The 19,708-nt window shown below is 39.4% G+C and overlaps 2 protein-coding genes across 5 annotated transcripts in view; both read left to right on the plus strand.

The window, feature by feature from the left end:
• The window catches only part of lipeb (lipase, hormone-sensitive b), a 29,754-nt gene extending 17,588 nt beyond the window's left edge, over positions 1 to 12,166 (plus strand). For all 4 annotated transcript variants that reach the window (XM_055047792.1, XM_055047793.1, XM_055047795.1 and 1 more), the window contains 5 exons: positions 1,444 to 1,671; positions 3,141 to 3,341; positions 5,538 to 5,719; positions 6,943 to 7,209; positions 7,584 to 12,166. In XM_055047792.1, the coding sequence (XP_054903767.1) occupies positions 1,444 to 1,671; positions 3,141 to 3,341; positions 5,538 to 5,719; positions 6,943 to 7,209; positions 7,584 to 7,988 (1,283 nt within the window). In that variant the 3' untranslated portion in view covers positions 7,989 to 12,166. The remainder of the gene's footprint in view (positions 1 to 1,443; positions 1,672 to 3,140; positions 3,342 to 5,537; positions 5,720 to 6,942; positions 7,210 to 7,583) is intronic.
• A 942-nt stretch (positions 12,167 to 13,108) lies between these two features.
• Positions 13,109 to 19,708, plus strand: part of tmem145 (transmembrane protein 145) — a 53,548-nt gene continuing 46,948 nt past the window's right edge. Inside the window, exon 1 of the mRNA XM_055048109.1 lies at positions 13,109 to 13,442. Coding sequence (XP_054904084.1) covers positions 13,332 to 13,442 — 111 coding nt within the window. The 5' untranslated portion in view covers positions 13,109 to 13,331. The remainder of the gene's footprint in view (positions 13,443 to 19,708) is intronic.

A 19,708-nucleotide genomic window follows, 5' to 3' on the forward strand; every position in this document is an offset into this window, starting at 1 on the left:
GTGGGAAGCAAGGTAATTTTTACTTGAAACTGTAATGGCTGACTTGTTGGCTTCAGTAGGACAAGAATCATATCTAATAAGCTCACCTTCATTCACTGAGCCTGTGACATTCTCTGAAAAAAGGTTTTCCTACATTTGATTTATACTGGTTGAAAACAAAATATCTATTTTAAGATGATCAGTAATTTGATGAGCAATCCATTTTTTCCGTGTGCCTTTTGATGTTATAGTCTTGCTGCTATAAATCACGCATTGATCGATTATCACATATTATCTGTCGATTATAAGTTAAGAAAGTAGCAACATTTGTTATTATAAAATCCTACCAGTTGAGCTTCAGTCTTGCTTTACTTATCTTTTGGGAACAGTTTGAGATTTCTCACATTTCATTCATTCACACATTTCAGTGGGTCAGTTCATGTTATAAATGCAAAATCTGCTCTTGTTTCTGTTCTAATCTTATTCCAGAGGTATCCCTTTTTACATAAGCACTCAAATGTTTAATATTGAACTCGAATGAGCCTTAATTCCACCAGTGATCTTCAGATGCCTTTTAAAGCAAAGTTGACTGACCTTGATTTAATAGACTGAACATAACTAGGAGGCTCCACTCTTTGATCAGTATTAGGTTTCCTAGTGGATAGAGCATGTCAAAGTGAAAAATAAGTCAGGAATGTTGGTGACAGATGGGGAGATACAGTGAATATAAAGATGTATTTTCTGAAGCACTGCAGAGCCTTTAAAACAGAGCAATCACAGATGAAGCACTATGCATACACACATTGTTAGCAATAGTAGAACAAAATAAACTTACATGTTTACACTATAACGCGATTCTCATGAAAATGCACTAGGATTAATGGGCCTCATTGTGCTCTTCCAAATCAATAGAAACTTAAATTTTAAACACACAATACTGACACAGGCCTGAAGTTGTCTAAATGTTTGAATTTTTTTTTTAGAAATGAGCAATATAATCAGACAGTGGAAATGAAAGTTCTATCTTTTTCAGTGTGGAGCTGTCTGAGTGTATCTGTACGTCCTGACCTGTACAGATACACTGTCTCTGTGTCTCTGCCACAAGGCTTCATTTATCACTTGAAAATTGACAGTGCTGTGAGCCACTCTGTGCTCGCTGCTGAAAAATATAAGGCAGTTCGGGATGTTCAGTATTCAGACAGAACCCTTATTATGTAGTTGAAAACTGAAGCACATTCTGTCTAATAAACAGAGATATTGAAGGGGTCTTCTGTTTGTCCTGTAACAGAAAAATCTCAGCAATTAGCCAAATAATGAGACACCTGTTTGCAGTCACATATTATCTGTCTGTTGTTTGGTGAAGACTGTGTTGCACTTCCATAGATGGTTCCAACACTGAGTTATTAATACATTTAGTGTTTTTCACCTTTCCATGAATAACTATTTCAATCTTTATTCAATCAGGATGGACTGGAGAGAGAGTGTGTTTGGCCGGTGACAGTGCGGGGGGCAACCTGTGTGTGACCACGTCGATGCGTGCCGCTGCCTTTGGCGTACGGATGCCAGATGGCCTGGTGGCGGCCTACCCAGCTACGCTGCTGACGGCCTACGCGTCACCCTCCCGTCTGCTTACACTTATGGATCCCCTGCTGCCACTCAGTGTGCTGTCCAGGTGTCTCAGTGCCTACGCAGGTAGGATTGTGTTTATTTACTTCTTAAAGAGTGGTACAGAGGACTTCATTTTTTTAAAGTTGAGAATTGTGAGGATCCACACTTACTGGCTGCTTTTTTTTTTACCTGTTCAGTTGTTTATTAACCTACCTACAAGTTAGCCAAACCCATGGTATGAATTTAAATGTAATTAGCCATCTAGATGTGTTGAACATGACAACTTGTTAAAGTTCAAACTGAGTATCACAATCTGGAAAGGTTTTTTTTTTTCTTTTTTTATAAGAAAGGCTGGTGTGAATGTTACAGAAACTGCAGATCTGCTGCATAATCGGAAAGAAAAAATCTCCCGAGAGCAGCGGTTTTGTGGTTCAGAATGCCTTGTTGGTGTCAGATCAGAATAAGTAGACTGATTTAAGATGATCGAAAGGAAACTACAGCTAAAACTACCACAACTGCTACAAAATGCTTTCAATGCAATCTCTGAACGTACAACATGCCGAAGCAGAAGCTGATGGATCTCACTGGGTGAAACTCTTCAGGAAACTGAAGATATAGTTTGTAAAAACAGCCGAACAATATCAGATTGGAAAATGATAAACTTTGCAACTGCACCATTCCAATGTAAGAGTGAAAATGTGGCCAATGGTAGCTAATAATAAAGTGGTTGATGAGTGTGTTGGAAAGGTTTTTGCTCTCAGCTTGTTGGTTTTATGTCCTGAATTGCTTCATTTTATGGATCCCATAAACCTCAAGCTTAGGACAAGATGAATTGCTGCTAATGATATGATATAAATTATTAATAATTTACGTAACTTCTCTTGCAATAGTGAAAAGGGTTGCTTTTGAAGTATTTAATAAAATCACTGTGCAGCTGATACAAAAATGCAACTTGTGAAAAAATCTATCAATAAACAACAGAAGATTAATTTCATCTTTTGATGACACATTGTTCTGCTATATATTTTTTGTTTGGTTTGGTTTATGAGAGAATATTTTTATTATTAAACTTTCATTTGCCTATGTATGTTATCATTTCCTCAGTGAACTTTACAGTCTCAGACTGAAGTTGCATAGATATTTTATCTCCTATCAAGGATAAATTTTATACTCATTATTTGTTGCAGCTGTAAGATTACCATATGACATTTAGCTGTTCAGCTCCAGTTCAGTTTTTTTTCAGTTGCACTGGAATAATGCCATTAATTTTGATTGAAAGCTCTTTTAAAATTTGAGAGCAGTGACAAACTGTACACAACTGTATGAAACAAAAAAACAAGATAAAATGTTGACATATTGCCTCTGCTTTTGTTTAAACCCTTTTCTTTTTTTTTTTATTATTCCCCCCACCCCCGATGTTACTGTCTATGAATTGCTGCCGGTAATTTGGTAGCAGCATCAAATCCCCTTGGAAAGTGATTTTTCTTCCTTGGATCATGTGTTTCCTGTCAATGCTGCTTTGCCATCTTCTCTGCTGGTGTCTTCTCCTCCAGGTAATGAGCCACAGGCCGAGAAGCAGGTAGAAAAAGTGAGCACGTTGAGCCTGGTGAGGAGAGATACGGCCCTGCTGCTGCGAGATTTCCAACAGGGAGCCTCTAATTGGATCCAATCTCTGCTGGATCCCAACAGAGCGTCAGCCTCCTCCAACACAGCTGCCGAGACGACACCAGCAACCCCCGATACACCGACAAGCGGTGTGTTCTCTCTGTGTGTTTGCGTGTGTGTGTATGTTTTCTGGTGTGCAGTAAGGGTGAAACATTTGAAAGTTAAATGAGGGTTGTGAAAGTATTATGGTATTTTTGCAGCAGCTTATTGAAGGATTCCAATTCATTTAATATTTAGTCTGAATAGTAACTATTAGGACCTAAACTAAGTCCTGGTGAAGAAATTGTTGTTCCTGTTCCGTCTGAATAAAGCTCGATTCAAATTTCTCACATTTTCCAGATCTGGATATGTATGGAATAAAGAGAAAATAACTATTTTACAGAAATCATTCTTTATTTCTTTGATGTTTGATATGGACTTAAAGTTTTAGCACAATATTTAGCAGGATCATCACTTTTATCATCACTGTGATTATGATAAAAGTGATAAGAACTATTTATTAAAATTTTTTAGGTAACTGTATACTATCAGTGTGTGTCAAGGCAATTATAGCCTATAAACATAAATAATGCTAATTTGTAATGCATTTGTTTATTGCCCCTGCAATATAAAGAAGTATGATTTGTATCTCTAAGAAATTTATCATGATAAATGATCAGTTAAAAGCCTGCCCTTATTTCCTTTTGTGTCCTTTAATCCTTTTTTCTTTTCTTGTTTTCTACTTGCTTCCTTGTTTTTCATTCTCTTGTTCCTTGTCCCTATCCTTCATTTTATTTTATCCTTACACCCTTTCCTCTTCCCTTTGGTCCTATCTGCCTTCCTTCCATGGATGCTCACATCCTACTGGTTTTCCTCTGATATTTAAAGTCTCGCTATTGTCGAAAAGTATGCCAAAATTTCACAATAAATTTTAGTGTTTTATATTTTGAAACAAATATGGAAGGAATTATATCTCTTGAAAGTTGAGTGTAGAAAGGAATGGTGTTTTTGCATAATGAATGTGTGGAAATACTGTGTTGCTGTGATTGTGGCTGTCTTTAAAGGGAGTGTTTGGATTCAGGTTGAGGTTTAATTGTTTGCACACAGTGAATGAAAATCAAAGCATTTTGCTGTTTACATCCCATATTTCCTGCATTCTTATTCCGTCTCTTTAAGACCACTATGCCAGAGTTTATTTACATGTCCTGTCAAGGAGGTCAATGATGTGGGTCCCTGTTCTTCAGCATCCTACAAACCAATTACGGCCTCATCCACTCTGTGGAGTAATAATCCTGTAGCTCCATTCATATCAGTATCTTGACAGTAATTTTTAATTATAGCTGCTGTAAATCTGAAGGGGAAATGTAATTTTATTGGTGTCACCTTAGTTAGGTGACAATCTTACAGCTGGCAAGCTGGATCTAATGGGAGTGTCATAGGTGGAGGCATATTAATAAAAGGCCATCATAGTGCTGAGGTGGTTCATTATTAAAATAGAAGATTGGGTAGGCCTTTGTGAGGAGACCAGGCGTGAAGGCACATGGTGGTGTTATGACAGCTCAGGGCGGGGAGATGATATCACCCCCACGGCTTTTTTTTGGATTTCCTCCACCCATTTCCTTTCTCCTCTTCCTGATGTGCCTCAGTTTGCATCTTGGGCCCTTAGCTGTTGGCTGTCAAACGGAGAACGCATGAAAATCAGAAACAGTGGAGTAAATAAGGTATTCTGAGTTGCTTGACTTAATTTTTTATGCGTCCTTCAAATGCTGTTTATCCAATGTGAATTTATTGCAGGGCCTTGAAAAATATTATGCACCTTTTGTTACCTGACTACCACAAAGTTGTGTGTTTTTCATTGAAATTGCTTTCAATTCAATACAAAGACGAGCATAATTGCAGAGTGGAACGGAAATGATTGTTCTCCAAATTATTTCAGTGTAAATTTTGCTAGGAGAAAGGGGTAAAATTTAAAGTTTACCAATTCAAAAAACTTACAGACATAAACCAAAAAAACTAGCTGTAATTAAAAGAAAAGGTAGATCTACAAAGTACTTAAAAATGAATTTAAAAGCCATAAATCATTTTCCTACCACTTCAGTCAGGCACCACTTTAACTTGGTCTAACACATGCAGTTCAAATAAATTAAACAGAAGTTTGTGTTTGTAATGTGACAAAGTGTGAAAAAGTTTATTCATAAACACTTTTTCAATGCACTCAAAATGTTCAGTGGTAAAGTTTCAGCACGAGCCAAACAAAATTTCCTTGTGAAGTAACTTCTGTCCTCCATCTCTGCTTTGTTTCCCAGATACAGTGAGAAAAAGCGTCTCGGCAGCTTCCATCTCTTCTCCTCACGCTGACCCGCCTGTGCCCAACGAGCCGTCGCCGCTGCCCGGCAGAAAATTATCTGTGAAGAGCAAGACGTGCCAGGACTTGGAATCCCACAGCAGTCCCATCCCCCAGAGTTCTCCGCTGATGTCTGAGCACGCTGTATGTCACACTGGAACTTGCTTATGTTGAGATTAGCTCGCTCTCTGGATGACTTTAATGCCATTAAACAATAGGATGTTACTCAGCACAACACTGCAGTGTTGGTGGGGATTGAAGTGGGAATTAGGCCTGCCACACAGCTGATAACTCGTGATGGTTGCAGTCCCCTCACAGGGAAGAAAAGTCCTTCTGCTCTTGATTGTAATCAGAATTGGACAGTCATTTTCTCTTTTTAAAAGTTAAGCATGATTGCAATTGAGAGATGTATTGCTGGTCATGGTACGAATGTCATTCATTTTAATTTAATTATTCATTTGAACTGTTTTTTTCCCCTCTGGTGGCCAGTGACTATACAAGAAACATTTTCATTTAATTTTTGATGATGAACAAGAGCTTTTTTAACTTGCATCATCGGTTTTCAAAAATATCCTTGCAAACTTAGATATATATTTATATATATGTATATATTCACCCCTCACTGATATTTGGAAAAATGTACTTTAGTAAGTTGCAGAAAACTGTTGGCAAGGTAATGGAACTGGCTGAAAATTAAAGGTAGTTAGTTCAAAATATTGGCCTTTATAAACCAACTCTTTGAACTATTACTAAGTGTTCATGGTTACATTAGAATCTACTTTAATTTATTACCCTGAGTTGAATAAAACTGAATAAAAGTTTTCATAACAAATTAAAATGTATGCACATATTCCTGTTTTAAAAACTAAATTCCCAGTGGAAAAGAACCATCGAAATTCAAGTCCATTATCGGCTCAGATTGAATGAAAGTTAAGAGTATGTAAACTTCTGAACATGTAGACAATGTAGAAAACTTTTCTTGACTATTTTTCAAGAGGCTACTCAGCTAATGCCACTTTCTCTTACAACAGGTTGCTATAAAATTCCTTCAAAAAAATTAAAATAGTTTGAAAATCACTGTTTCATAATTTTTTTTCTCTCTTCTAGATAGATTAGATTAGTTACAGTTCTGGCAAAAAAAAAAGAGCCTACATTAATGTGAGACCTTAAATAGTCTTTCTCTCCTTGAAATCTGATATTTCAGCCTGGACTCAGGCACTCTGCCAATGCTTTTCTATTTTCACAAGGACAAAGTGCTGTCTGCTTGCAAAAAAAAATAAAGAAAAATGCAAACCCTCTTCAGTTTTTCTATGACCTCTGAGCTGTCTGACCAAAATGGACTAAACATATTCTGTTCTCCTTTGTAGGTAGAAGACGTGAGTTTCTTTCTCTGCAGGGACGGTGACCCGTCCATGTCCGACGACCTGTCCTCTGTGGCCATCCCGCCCCCGGCCGTAGAGGAGGGATCGGAGCTGTCGCACCCCAGGGAGTTCCCTGTGGGCTTTGAGCCGCTGCGCTCGGAGCAGCTAGCTGAAATGAGGATGCAGAGCTCTCCGGTCGTCAAGGATCCTTTTTGCTCACCTCTTCTGGCCCCTGACAACATGCTGAAGGGGCTGCCCCCTGTACACATAGTGGTAAAAATGCATATTTTTTTTCTCTCTAGTAGTTGTTTTTGTGTTAAAATGAAGGTTTTAGAAGTGATCAGACTTTGACAGAAAACAAAACCCTCTAAAAGAGTCTCGAGAAATGGTCAGTTTAGCTGAGGTTACAGCCTGCTCTTTCTTTTGAAGAGGATGTTGTATGATGAAGAGGAAACTAGCCTTGATTTTTGAGTGGCTTAAGTGAGTCAGCAAGACTTGAAGGAACAAAAAAAAAACTGAACAAAAGACACTGGGCGGCTTGAGCTCCCTCTCTTCATCCTGTAATTAAGATTCTTGACATGTCTGCAGGGAGTTTAAATTAGTTTTTCACCGTTTCTTGCCCCACCTCCCTCCCCGCCTCCTCTCAGGCTTGTGCGTTGGACCCCATGCTGGACGACTCTGTGATGTTTGCCAAGCGTCTGAGGAGCGTCGAGCAGCCCGTCACACTGTGCGTGGTGGACGACCTCCCCCATGGCTTCCTCAGCCTCTCGCACCTCTCCAGGGAGACGAGGGAGGCTGCCAACGTTTGCGTGGAGCGAATTCGCGCCGTCTTCAACCAGGAGGACACGCCCCCGGAGCCACGCAAGCACCGCAAGCTGGAGCGGACCGACAGGGGGGAACTGGGACCTCCTGGAGAAACCGGCGCGCTCCTTCCCAACCCCATTGACGACCCAGAGGCAGCTGTCGGGAGAGGGTCTAAAATCTCTGATGGAGAGGGCTTGGTTGCTGTGGCAGCCCAAAATAACACTGACGCCGGTGGCATCGGTGCTTAAATGAGGTTTGGGGTTCAGGGGAAGGCTGCGGTTCACCCACAGGAGTGGAGAGAGAGCGGGAGTAAATGAAAGTCAGACTGATGTAGGCAGCACAACTCCTAAATGAGAAACGAAAGCGGCATCTTAGGAAAACAGAAAGAGGAGTGGGAGGGGTCAGTCTGGGGAAAAAAATGCTCAGTGTTTGAACGATAAATAAGAGGAGGTGGAGCACTGAAATGCATCTCCTTTTGCTTCTTATCACTCACCCGCATGCCATCATGCACCGACGCAAATCTGGCAGACAAAACGAACACACCCACAAAAAGGCAGTCATGTTTCAGAATGAGATGATAATTTAAAATCTTTTCAGATCAAAGACCGATATGCACACACACACACAAGGAGCAGCACACATACTTAAAGGAGTCAGTGTTAAGCAGGCGAAGCTCCGACATAAAGCACAAGCAACGCTGCTAGGACGACGCCTGAATGGGTGATTCATCTGGACCGCGGCAGGCCCTAATCAGATAGCCGTGGGCACACTGTACGCTTCATCCGCATCAATGTGGCCACTTGTCCTTTAGGAATCCACTCTAAATCACACTTAATAACTCGACATTGTCTTCTCCATTATGCCTGTTTGGAAGTCAATATAGCTCACTTTGTGGGTTGTGACTATGTTGACTCTCTCCAAATAGAATAACGAAGCTAAACACAACAAACCAAAAGACTCCAAGCTAAAGGAATTGATTTCCTTGCTTTCTTGAGAATTGCGTTTTGTTTTGTTTTTTTGTCATATTTTGAACTTTATGCAGGACTGTTTTTTATAATGTATATCGGGTTATGATCCCTGAGTTTTGACTTGTTTAAACTTTAAATGAATACTACCTGAACTTTCATATTTCTGTCATGCAATGACCACAATAAAACCCATTAGGATTTCAAGTGATGGACGAAAGGCGACTTAAAATTATCAAGTTTAAAGAAAATTATTCATGGTTTTCAAAAACTCCAGACTTCTGGAGCATGTTTCAACCAGCTTTGCTCGAAGTGGAGTTCACAGAACAAATGTGAGCAACACTTTTCCTATGTAAATAATAAATTTAGATTTATTAGATTCAAGGTTATTACTCAAATATACATGAAAATATTTGAGTAGAAACCATTCAGTTGCAGTTTTAGCTTTATGATGAGGTTTACTGTTCTGCTGGAAGGGTATTGTTAGCCTTTTGCTTCCTCTAACAGGGTTTCTTACAATTGTCCTGTGTTTAGCTTGTGTCCTGCTGCTCTTCCATAGTGACCAGATATTTTGGAGCACATGCCTAGTAGTTGTCCTGTTGATGTGTCATTTCATCTGGGTTGTAGCTCCTCCATTGTTTCCATCTGCCTCTCGGTTGCTCCTCTGATTAATAACGACATTTTAGTTTAGATGAACATCTGTGACTGTAATTATATTGTTTCCATTCCATTTGTTGGATGACGGGTTGAGCAGATATCTATGACATTAAGAATTTTACTTGTAACAATTTTGAAAACCATGTATCATTTTCTTCCCACTTCACAATATGCTACTCACCAAAATTATGTGTGGTTGTTGGATGACAAAAAGTGAAACGGTTCCAGAGACGTTAACACGACAACGAGGCACTGAACAGATTTGTGTCTTTGGACTAAACTGCTGACTTCTCTGGTCTTTTCACTTAGGCTTATGCAGAACAAAGCAGAGTTATCGGAAGGAGAGGATGATAAATATTACAATACGGACACAGTGTTCCATCTCACTGCCGCCTTTGGCATTTGTAGTGCTGTATTAGTAATGCAGAGACTCAAACTAAGATGCATTCAAGTGAAAACAAACAAGTTCAAGGAAATTGTTGTCCTATCTCTGCAAGTCATGGTTCTTGAATTTCTTCAGAGGGTGAAGTGTTTTTAATAATATTAATATTTCAGGATTGGAAGCAGTTGCTTGGCTTCCCAGCCCTGCTAAGAAATGGAGTTCAAAAGAGTGGAACAGTAAAGAAAAGTCCAAGTCTCAGCTGTCCGTACACATTTTAAACTCGATGGCACGGTTTTTCTTGCAAGTTGTCAGAAATTTCTCTGCTGGTTTCGGTGTCCAACCAAAGCGTTCTCAAGCCTTGTGATTTATGACCTGACAGCTTGTTTGTTTGTTTTTCGTAACAAGTCGGAGGCTTTTAGGCAAATCTCAAGAACCCCTGCTGTGAAAAACAATTGCTAGAAGACAAAACAAAAAAAAACCCACTGACACATTTTTGCACACTGGTTCAGATATTTGGACTCCCTAACAGCTACAATTGTGGTTGTCACTTTTTTTGATTACTTGAGGACACTTTTCTGCATACACAGCCATCAATGTACCGGTGGATAAAGGATGGCGATGTTACTTTGTTCCCTTCTGTTGATAGCTCGCATACGGAAAAGTTTGAAATGTATGTATTGATTTAAAAAATGCACATGTGGTTGCCAACAGTGGCTGTCTGTGTGTCACTGCTCTGGTAACAGACCAAAGGTTGCCAGGTCTGCAGAGAAGGATGCTGTTTGATGAATAGGATTTAGCTGATTCTCTGACTCTGAAATCCTCCCGCCCCCTGTAGAAGTGCTGGATTTTCAGCTGCAGTCATGCTACAGGATTAGACCGTACTCTGCTCTGTCAGCTTCAAGTACTTACTGCAATATTTTTAGTCAGATTGACAGAAAGAATAATACACTTAGCCTCTCAGGTTTGGAGCTAAAGTTTGAAGGTGTTTTTGATAGTTGCTATTAATCTACAGTTTCCCTGCAGAGTTGGTTTATTCGGAGGTTGAGCTTTTACATGTTTGTTCTTTTTGCTTGCTGCTTATCGACAATTCAGTTGTATGGAAACAACTACCTTTGTGTCATGTTTTAGCCATTAATGGCACTTCAAAGTTGATGGACTTTTCATAGCCTTTGCATATAGTCAATCCTCATTGGGGCCTATTCTGTCTGTAATTTGAAGTGCTTAGACTTCTTCAACAATACTAAGAGCGACACCCCAATTGGGCAAGAAGAGCTGGGTTGGTTGAAATGTGTCAAACTGTTTCACCTTCAGTGTATTGACCCTCATAGGCCTCATAATACTTACCTATTGTGGTTCATGAGAGCAGGTGATGGGCCAGAATATTTCTGAGGTGAATCATATATGTGTTTAGTGTTGCATTTAGGGTTCAAGCACTGGCAAAGCTATGGATTTATAATTGGAGTGCCTGTAGCTTTAATCTGCTATCTCAGTGCAATGCTTAGTATTGCTGCCTCATATTAGGTTTGTCAGTCAGCTCTTCCCTGCAAGTTAAAAATGTTGTTCCAGTTCAATGTAAACATATTTGTTTGTATGTTCAAACGGTTGTTTGGCTTAAAATTTTTTAGACCAATCCTGATTTTTGGTGAAAGTGCAATGCAAAGTGCAATATTTTTACGTCAATTAGTGTTTAGTAAGGGTGCATAGGTGGTTACTTTCTAGGATTTGTCTTTCCAAAGTCTTTGTTCTTGAAGTCAGAAGTGAGGTGATGCTGATTATTATAGTGCAATACGCTTCATTTGCCTCCAAATTGGGCTTCACACGTAAGATATCAACCTATAAAGTATGGAAAGACTTAAGGTCACCTGATGGCTGCTTTTATAAATGCAACAGTTCATTATATTTACCTCAATCACTCCATAGGAATGTTTCATGGTGGCTGGAAAGAGTAGGTTGGAGTTTAAAACAGAATCAATGAGCAGCCAGTCCAGGAACTGATTTCCTCTCCTGTTTAATGTTTTAGCGGTTACCATTGCATCGCAGGTGCTGGTGTGTAGAGTAACCTGTCTGCACTCCATATGCAAATTGTGCTGCATCATTTCAGCTGTAGAAAATGTTCATTCTTGATGCATGAACAAAATAAGTTAATCCATAAGCCATAGACTGGAAAAAGTATCACTATCTTTTCTTTAAACATTACTTCATTGAAAACACCACAAGTGCAAACCTGTGAATCATGCTAAAAATGTAAACTGAAGATGATTCATGTAGATATTTATTTCTTTTATGTATGTTAATCAGATTGATTATTTTTGACTGCATTTATTTTACAGTTTCTGTAACAAATTGACGGATGTGACGAACCATGTGGCGAATTCCTTCTTTTGCTGATTTTTATTAAAATAAATATATTCTCCCATAAGAATGCCTCGGCTGTGTCCACATTTATCGATGAACATTGTCACTGCACATATGAAGACAGATTTTCTGCCTGGACATTTGGGAGTTTCTTTGGGAAAACATTGCAGATTTTTCATTTCACTTATTTTGTTGGTTTCTTTCACCGGCAAAATACAAGGGACCACAAAACTATGACATGAAAATAAAATGGTTGTCTGCATGAAAGATCTGTCATGTGTAAAGGACTCTGGTTTCTTTTGGGATAAGTGTCCAAGTTTGAATAAATAAAGACTGCAATTTGTGGTCCACTCTTACTTGCAAAATAGCTCCCATTCAGTCAGACCAAATGGAAAATGACTGGGGGGAGAAACATGGTAAAATGTGAATGTCTGGCAGTCCAATCATAATTGGATGATTATTCATCATCCAATCAGCTGACTGGTTTCACTATCCCAACTCGGAGACAAAAATGTTAAATTATCTAACATTTTTCATCCACTTCACAATTCTGTACTTTCAGATGATCTCACATAAAATTCAATGCGGGACTGAATATTTCTGTCAGTGTTGCCAGCAGTCTATAAGAATGTCTATGTAGAATGAAAATTGTAGTTGAAATGTGGAAAACGCATTCATGTAATTTTGCGATCGGCTGGCATTTGCACTTGCTGACTGACGCACCTTTTCCAGTGCCACCAAAATAGTTTTATTTTGCAGTTGAATGTGAATCTTGTTTTACTTCACACACACACACACTGCAGGAAGAGAAGATTTTCCTCCTCTGCGTCCCGATCAGTGATCTAATCACTTCTGCAGCGGGAGGCCAGGCATCATCTGCCCAAGAACTCCTTCATTAGCAGCGTATGACCTGAGATGAAAACATGATTGCAATCAAGGATGGCATTTTCACTGCGTGGACGTGTCGCATGGCCGAATCACGAGCGGAACCGAGCGCGCGCTCGGTGCCCAACTCCCTCCACCACAAACACACACAGAGGCACATAACCATCCATCCATCTTCAACAGCTGGAGGGAGGCGGGGGGTGGCCTGCGAGGACGCGCCTCTCTCCTCTCCCTCTCTGTCTTTCTACCTAAATGCGCTGCTGCTCCGTGCGCGTTCCCGACACGGAGGCAGGCTTGCGGGGAGCTGCGAGAGAGAGCAGACGAGCGGCTGCGGGGGAGAGAGAAAGATGGAGGTGAGGGTCGGGGAGAGACTCCTGTGGCTGGCCGTGCTGTCCACTGTCCTCTGCGTGGATTCGGTCTTCGGAAAATACGTCAAAGGCATCGTCAACACCAAAGAGGTGAGGGCAGAATGTGTTTCTCCGCGCGCTGCTGACTTGAATGCAGGTGTCACTGAGCCGCACTGTGCTACGTTTCACGCCCAAGTTCCCTCTTCTCTCTCGGTCGCTGTCGCTGGAAACGCACTCGGCTCCTCCGTCGAGCCGCTGCGCGCTGTCTGCGGATGTGTCGTACAATGTAGCCGTATTGTGACCGCACGGGGTCCCTCTGGTCCAGCAGTGTTTGCCTGTCTTTAATTAGCGGCTGAACGTCAGGAAAGCCTCTCCTGTCTCCTGGTCTGTAAATTAGATGACCCGTCACAGGTGTGCGTCATATTTGTGCTTGCGCGCAGCTTTTGGTTTGTGTTGGAGCTCAGAAACTAAAGCCTGGTCCAGGGTCTGAGGTCTGTTGTCGCACAGATCAGCATCACATAGAACTGTAACTGAGCAGCTATTACTTTGTAATTCATGTTCTTATTATCCTCCACTCCGCTTTCAGGTTGAACATAATTAGCCCTCTCTGCTCATGCCACAGTAATGTGGTTCGTAGAACTTGTGGTTTTAATTCCGGAGACAAAAACACATGACATTCTCTTTCAGTCAGTCAAATCAACAGCATGTATAAGTCTGAAGTGAAACACAAACGCTATACTCTGCTGGAAGTCTTGCTCTCTCTCGCTCTTTGGCAGCATGTTTCATTATGTTGCAGAAAATTTTGTTTGTATTCTTCCCTCAGTAATGACTCAGTATAATTCAGAAAGTTTTATAGGTATGATATTTTGATTATATCTACCGCCACAATTTACTTAATAACTATTATAAATGTGATGTTTACAAACACATTTTTATTGGAATTCTAAATTTAACTGTGAGCGTTGCAGGTCGACTTTTACATTTTCTGGGGACCGTGCTGGAGTGTGTCTGTTTTCCTCAAGTGATGGCTCCTGCAGGAAGTTCTTGGGAAAATGCAGAAATAAACTCTATGCATTTTGTTTTCGTTTTTTTTTTTTTTTTAACCAAGCCAGGTTGGATTCTCTTCTGTCTGTCTTCTCTGTACCTCACTTGTCTCTTGTTCATTGCTTGATTGTGAAGCACCAGCACCCACTGCAACCCTGACGGATTAATCCCTTATTGAAAAACGGACAGATGGTGATTAGTGGACTAATTGTTTCAGATACAATATTATTTTAAATGATGTGTTCACACTGTGTGGCGCAGACACAGTATCGTGTGATACTGAATTGACTGTTGACTGGAATTTGTGTTGCGAGTCTGACTGCATTAATCACAATTTTTATTTTTTAGTTCTTTGCAGAATTTTGAGCAAGTGATAGTTTTACAAATTATCCTCAAAATTAATACATGAAATGTAAGTCAAGTTAAATGTCTATTTCAAAAAGACAAAATGATAAGGAAGTTGATATTCCCTTGAAATGGTTGATTCTTTTGTTCACTCTCAGATTTCCTTATCTGCTTCCTTACCAGGAGAAAAAAAGTACCACTTTGTGGTATTCCTCTGAACCTTCCTGGTGTCTTTTCCTCTAAAAATCTTGCTTTCTCTCACTTCCTTGCACCATGAATGAACCATTTAAGTAGCTTACAACATCCTTTTTCCTAACTTTTAGTCCTCTTTCTCGAGTAACAAATTGAACAAGAGAGAGTACTGTTGTTACTTGGATGTGGTAATGTGCAGGTTTTATTTGTTCACTGATTCAAAGGTTAGATTTTGCGGTTTCTTTGCTGCCAGCTACCTGTCAGTCTCTCAAGCTATAAATAATAGCTAATTTCTCTGTACATCTTTACATTAAAGTCGTCCCCAAAGCACCAGTGTTGTCTGTCCTACTGACCTATCAAGTTGCACCAACATGCTCTGATTATTTTGTCACTGACATCAGATTGCCTGACCTCTTGACGTTAATAAACCTGAAAATCAGACCAGCTGCGAGATTGATCTGACCAGTTTGAATCCCCTGGATGGTGACAGACATCTGAACAGATAAACAAAGAAAGAGCCGTTTTTCCAAACACCACAGCTGTTGACATGCCCTTGAACACAGACTGAATCTGCACCTGCTCCAGTGGTGCAGCACAGTGGTCATGCGGCAGAAGGTAGCACTGGGCAACTTCCAAGACGTGTGTGTGTGTGCGTGTGTGTGTGTGTGTGTGGGGGTGTGTGTGTGTGTGTGTGTGTGTATGTGGGTGTGTGTGTGTGTGTGTGTGTGTGTGTGTGTGTGTGTGTGTGTGTGGCTGAGTGAGGGCAAGTGTTTAGTTCCTCAATAAAAGGACAGCCATCTATTCTTCCAGAACTCTGCAGTAAAGATTTTATCTGGATATGCCTGACTACAAATGGACAGTGTTTGTGACAAAATCCCACAGATCTTAGCCTTTCATAAAAAAAAAACACATGAATTTTAATTAACTGGATTTATATTTGTGCATATACATAATATTTATGTTTTTATTTATTGAAAACTGTCTGTTTTAAACCCTGCAGAAAAGCTTAATTTGGCAGAATCTGCTCTGCTGCCTCTGATTTCTCCATTGTCGTACATCACAGAGACTCCTGCTGATTAGAGAATTTTGAGCAGGAAGCATTAATTATGATTTATTTATATACTGTTGTTGCAGTATTCAGGAGGTTATCTCCAGAATCCAAATATTTGATTCAGACCTCATTGCTTCTGTTAGCATCCTGATTAAAATTGCGTGAAAAGCCTTGAAATGTTTTTCTTGTTTATTGCAGTAGCATAATTTCTCAGAAAATATTGCTGTGCTTTGGAGATTATTTTTTTAATTTGCCCTTCCTACTTTGTGTGTTGGCAAGATGAACTTGGCTTCTGTCCACCAACCTTGTTTTATTTTTATTTTATTTTTATCACACTTCCAGTCATTTTTCATTATTGGCCTGATTGCAGATTTGGAAATCGAGTGGGAAACAAGAGCAGTGTGATATGATTGTTAAATTTTAGGATTAAGTACTATTCTCTCTTTATTCCATAATCACAATGTGATGTTTACCAAAGTGTATTTCAACTATAGGACTAAAAACAGTTTCTATATATCCAAGCAGACCAACATATTGCTGGCAACCAGAATTTTAACGCATCGACTCCTAAAATGTAATTGTTGACCAAAAAATGCATCTAAGCAATCATTTGGAACTGGACAAACAGCTGGGATTCGATGTATTGTCCACCTCTACTCTGAAGCGTCAGCACAGCAACAAACGTACCCCCTGAAAGTTGCAGTGTATCATTACCATTCCACACCTGTGAGGCTTCCCCTTCCATTTATTTTATAAGAAAAACTCCAGAAAAAAGGCCAAATAGCATGTCTTTGCTGAGTGGGAGGTAAATGGTCTGCACTTAGCCAACCCCTTTTAACCTTCGTTAGGTTCCGCAACGCACTGCAGAAAGGGTTTTCTGTCACTCATTCACACAATTGCAGAGAAGAGTGGAGCTGCCTTACAAGGCACTTCCTTTGTATTTTGGTTTCAGAGTTTTCGAAGCTGAAAGATGCAGGGATGTTGAAATGCCAAGCAACTGATTAGATGACAGTACTCTTTGCTACACGGGTCCCTCTGCCTGCAAAATTTGCGACAAGATTTATCTAGAGGGAAACAACTTTAAATCAATATTTAAATTGTTTTTTGTTCTCCGCGCTAGCTAGCTTTCAGCTTTGCTATATTCTGGAAATATAGGAACAGTTTTTAATAGATTCTGTGTCGATCAGAGCTACGACTACATATATTAATACCTCAGCACTCAATAACAGACTCTCTCATGTCTGTGTACTGGTTGACATTCATAAGGAGAGACATGTTAAAGGGACAGAGAGAAAAGACTCATGTTGGCAAAAAAAAACCAAATCTCTACTTCAGAGTAGAGTTGGACCAACTCATGATTCTTTAAAACATGTCAGCAGCTTTTAAAGAGAACTTAGTTTCTCCTCAGAGAATGGTGAAAGTCTGTCAAGGCACACGCTGAGTCAAATACCTCAATTGCTTTTTGACTTGAAAGCATTCAAGCCACTTCACAAATTGTTCATCCTTTAATATTATTTGGCTCATGAATAAACCAGAAATCCATGGCTGGTGACTAGAATGGACAAATTTTCAGCCCAAATGACCCCTCCTTGGCAACTGGACACTGAAAAAAGAATCAAATCTTTTTTCAAATGAATCAATATACCATGCATGAACACTACCACTTTGCTCTGACTACCCTGATCTTCAATGTAGAAGCTGGCGCTGAGTGTGAATAACACAAAATGTGGTATTTTCTTTCTGTATTAATAAGGTGTTAAAAATATTTTGTCAGAGAAACGTCAGTATTTAAAATGGAACTGTATTTTCCATGACATGTCATGCGGTAAGATGGAAAGAGCAGATAACAGGAAGGCTAAGTAGAGTTCAGTGTCATTGTCTTTGAACTTTCAAACTCTTTCTGAACAGTATTTCTGCACTGAAACAGTAGTCTCAATGCAAAATACGAATTTTGTTTCCCCCAATTTTTTTTTTCATTTTAATTCAAATATTAGTACAAATTTTTCTTTAAGATTAAAGTTGTGCTAATGCTATATATACACTTGATATACACATGTTTTGTGTTTATTCTTCCCTCCTCACCTTGTAAAAATCAGCATTTATTTACAAAGTCACGTCACATCACAGGTGCAATAGCTATTCATCTGTATGCAACTCATCAACTATGTTGAAAAATTAGCTTTTGCTTATGACTGAAGCAAAAAAAAAAAAAAGGTTATAGTTACTGCTGCTCCTACTTCGCTCCCTCTTGGTCCTGTTTGCTTCAGGGTAAGAGAGCTGTCTCCCTTTTCTAAAGGTCGAGTATTATCAAGGTTTCCAGTGGGTAGCTCTGTTTAGAGCTAAGCTTAGATCCTTGAAAAAGTTTGGAAGTGACAGAAGAAGACTCGAGAGGATTTGTCTTTTAAGAAACAAATGTTCATCACTGTCCTCTGAAGTCTTGAATGCACAGCAATGTGAATCCATGTAGTTTAACGCCTCATCAACCTTAGTGGTGCATTCCTGCTTCAAGGTCTCCCTCTAAATTCTCTTCTCTCACATGTATTTAAAGTTTAAGTTCCGCTTGAGTCTTTCTACCCTGCAACTTTATTAGTGTCTGCACAGGTGAAGGCAAAGTTTGTGCTGAGCTGTAAACTGTCCAAGGGAAATGACCACACCGGGAGTGATGAACTGCTAAAAATTGTTACTGGCTGCAGAAATTACAGTAAGCCACAAACACAGCTATCCAAATTTGCTGGTGCAGAAGACTGGTCAACCGCTTTCTGTGGGCAGGTTGATGTTCACAATTAGCCTAAGTGTCTCTCAGTGTGTGGACGCGCTGATAAAACATCCCTTTGAGAGGGTTGTGGTTCACCAGATTTAAGGGCGGAGGAAGGACGCTGGGTTGAAACCAGCTGGGAAAATTAGGGAAGTGAATTAACTTTGTCCTCCTCCAACATTTAGACGCAAAGGACCGCTGAGCAAGCCAGTAAATCTACACTCTGTTAGGCGTTGTGTCATTGAAGTGTATACTTTAAGTGAACAGAGGCAAACATTAGCTTAAGGAAGGATTTTCTGTGACATTTGGTTGACCTGGACTGTCAATAGACTGTGGTGTTGGGGAATAAGATATTAAATTATTTTAGAAATATTATTTTATTTTTTCTATGTAAGTTACATACAAATAATAATTAATAAAGTTCTAGTCAGTAAGATTTTTTTTTTCCAATATCAGTCCAAATACTATGTAAACACACTGAGCATAAATTAGGTGTGCCTAGTATAGTATAGTTAATATTACAACATTTTGTTAACTTCATGAGCTATTAATTAAAAATGTTCTTCATTAAAAGGTTAATTTAAAATAATTAATTTATGTTTTCATCTTAGTTACTGCAATTCATTCAGGTTTACTTTTTCCAAGTCTATTTATGGCAGCCACTTACAACTAATGTCTATCATCTCAAGGCGCTCTACTAAACAGGAAAACGTAAAAAACAAAGCAATAGCCAGTATTTAATGGGATAAAAATGACTGCTAATCATACTGTTAATGAAAGAGACAAAAAAGTACAGAGAACACAACGGCATAATTTAATTCAACAATTTCAAACAATGCATATGTGGAGTATAGTACAAACGAAAGTGATTCTGGAGCTATCTCATAAGATGACTTGCCATCAGTTTTTTTTTTTTTATATTATTTTAAGAATGTACTTATTAAAATTAAGTGCCCCCCGGGCTGTACATTTTGTTTCAATCTTGAACTT

This window comes from Poeciliopsis prolifica, unplaced genomic scaffold (genome assembly GCF_027474105.1).
Source record: "Poeciliopsis prolifica strain line A6 unplaced genomic scaffold, Auburn_PproV2 SCAFFOLD026, whole genome shotgun sequence".
NCBI classification, from domain to species: domain Eukaryota; kingdom Metazoa; phylum Chordata; class Actinopteri; order Cyprinodontiformes; family Poeciliidae; genus Poeciliopsis; species Poeciliopsis prolifica.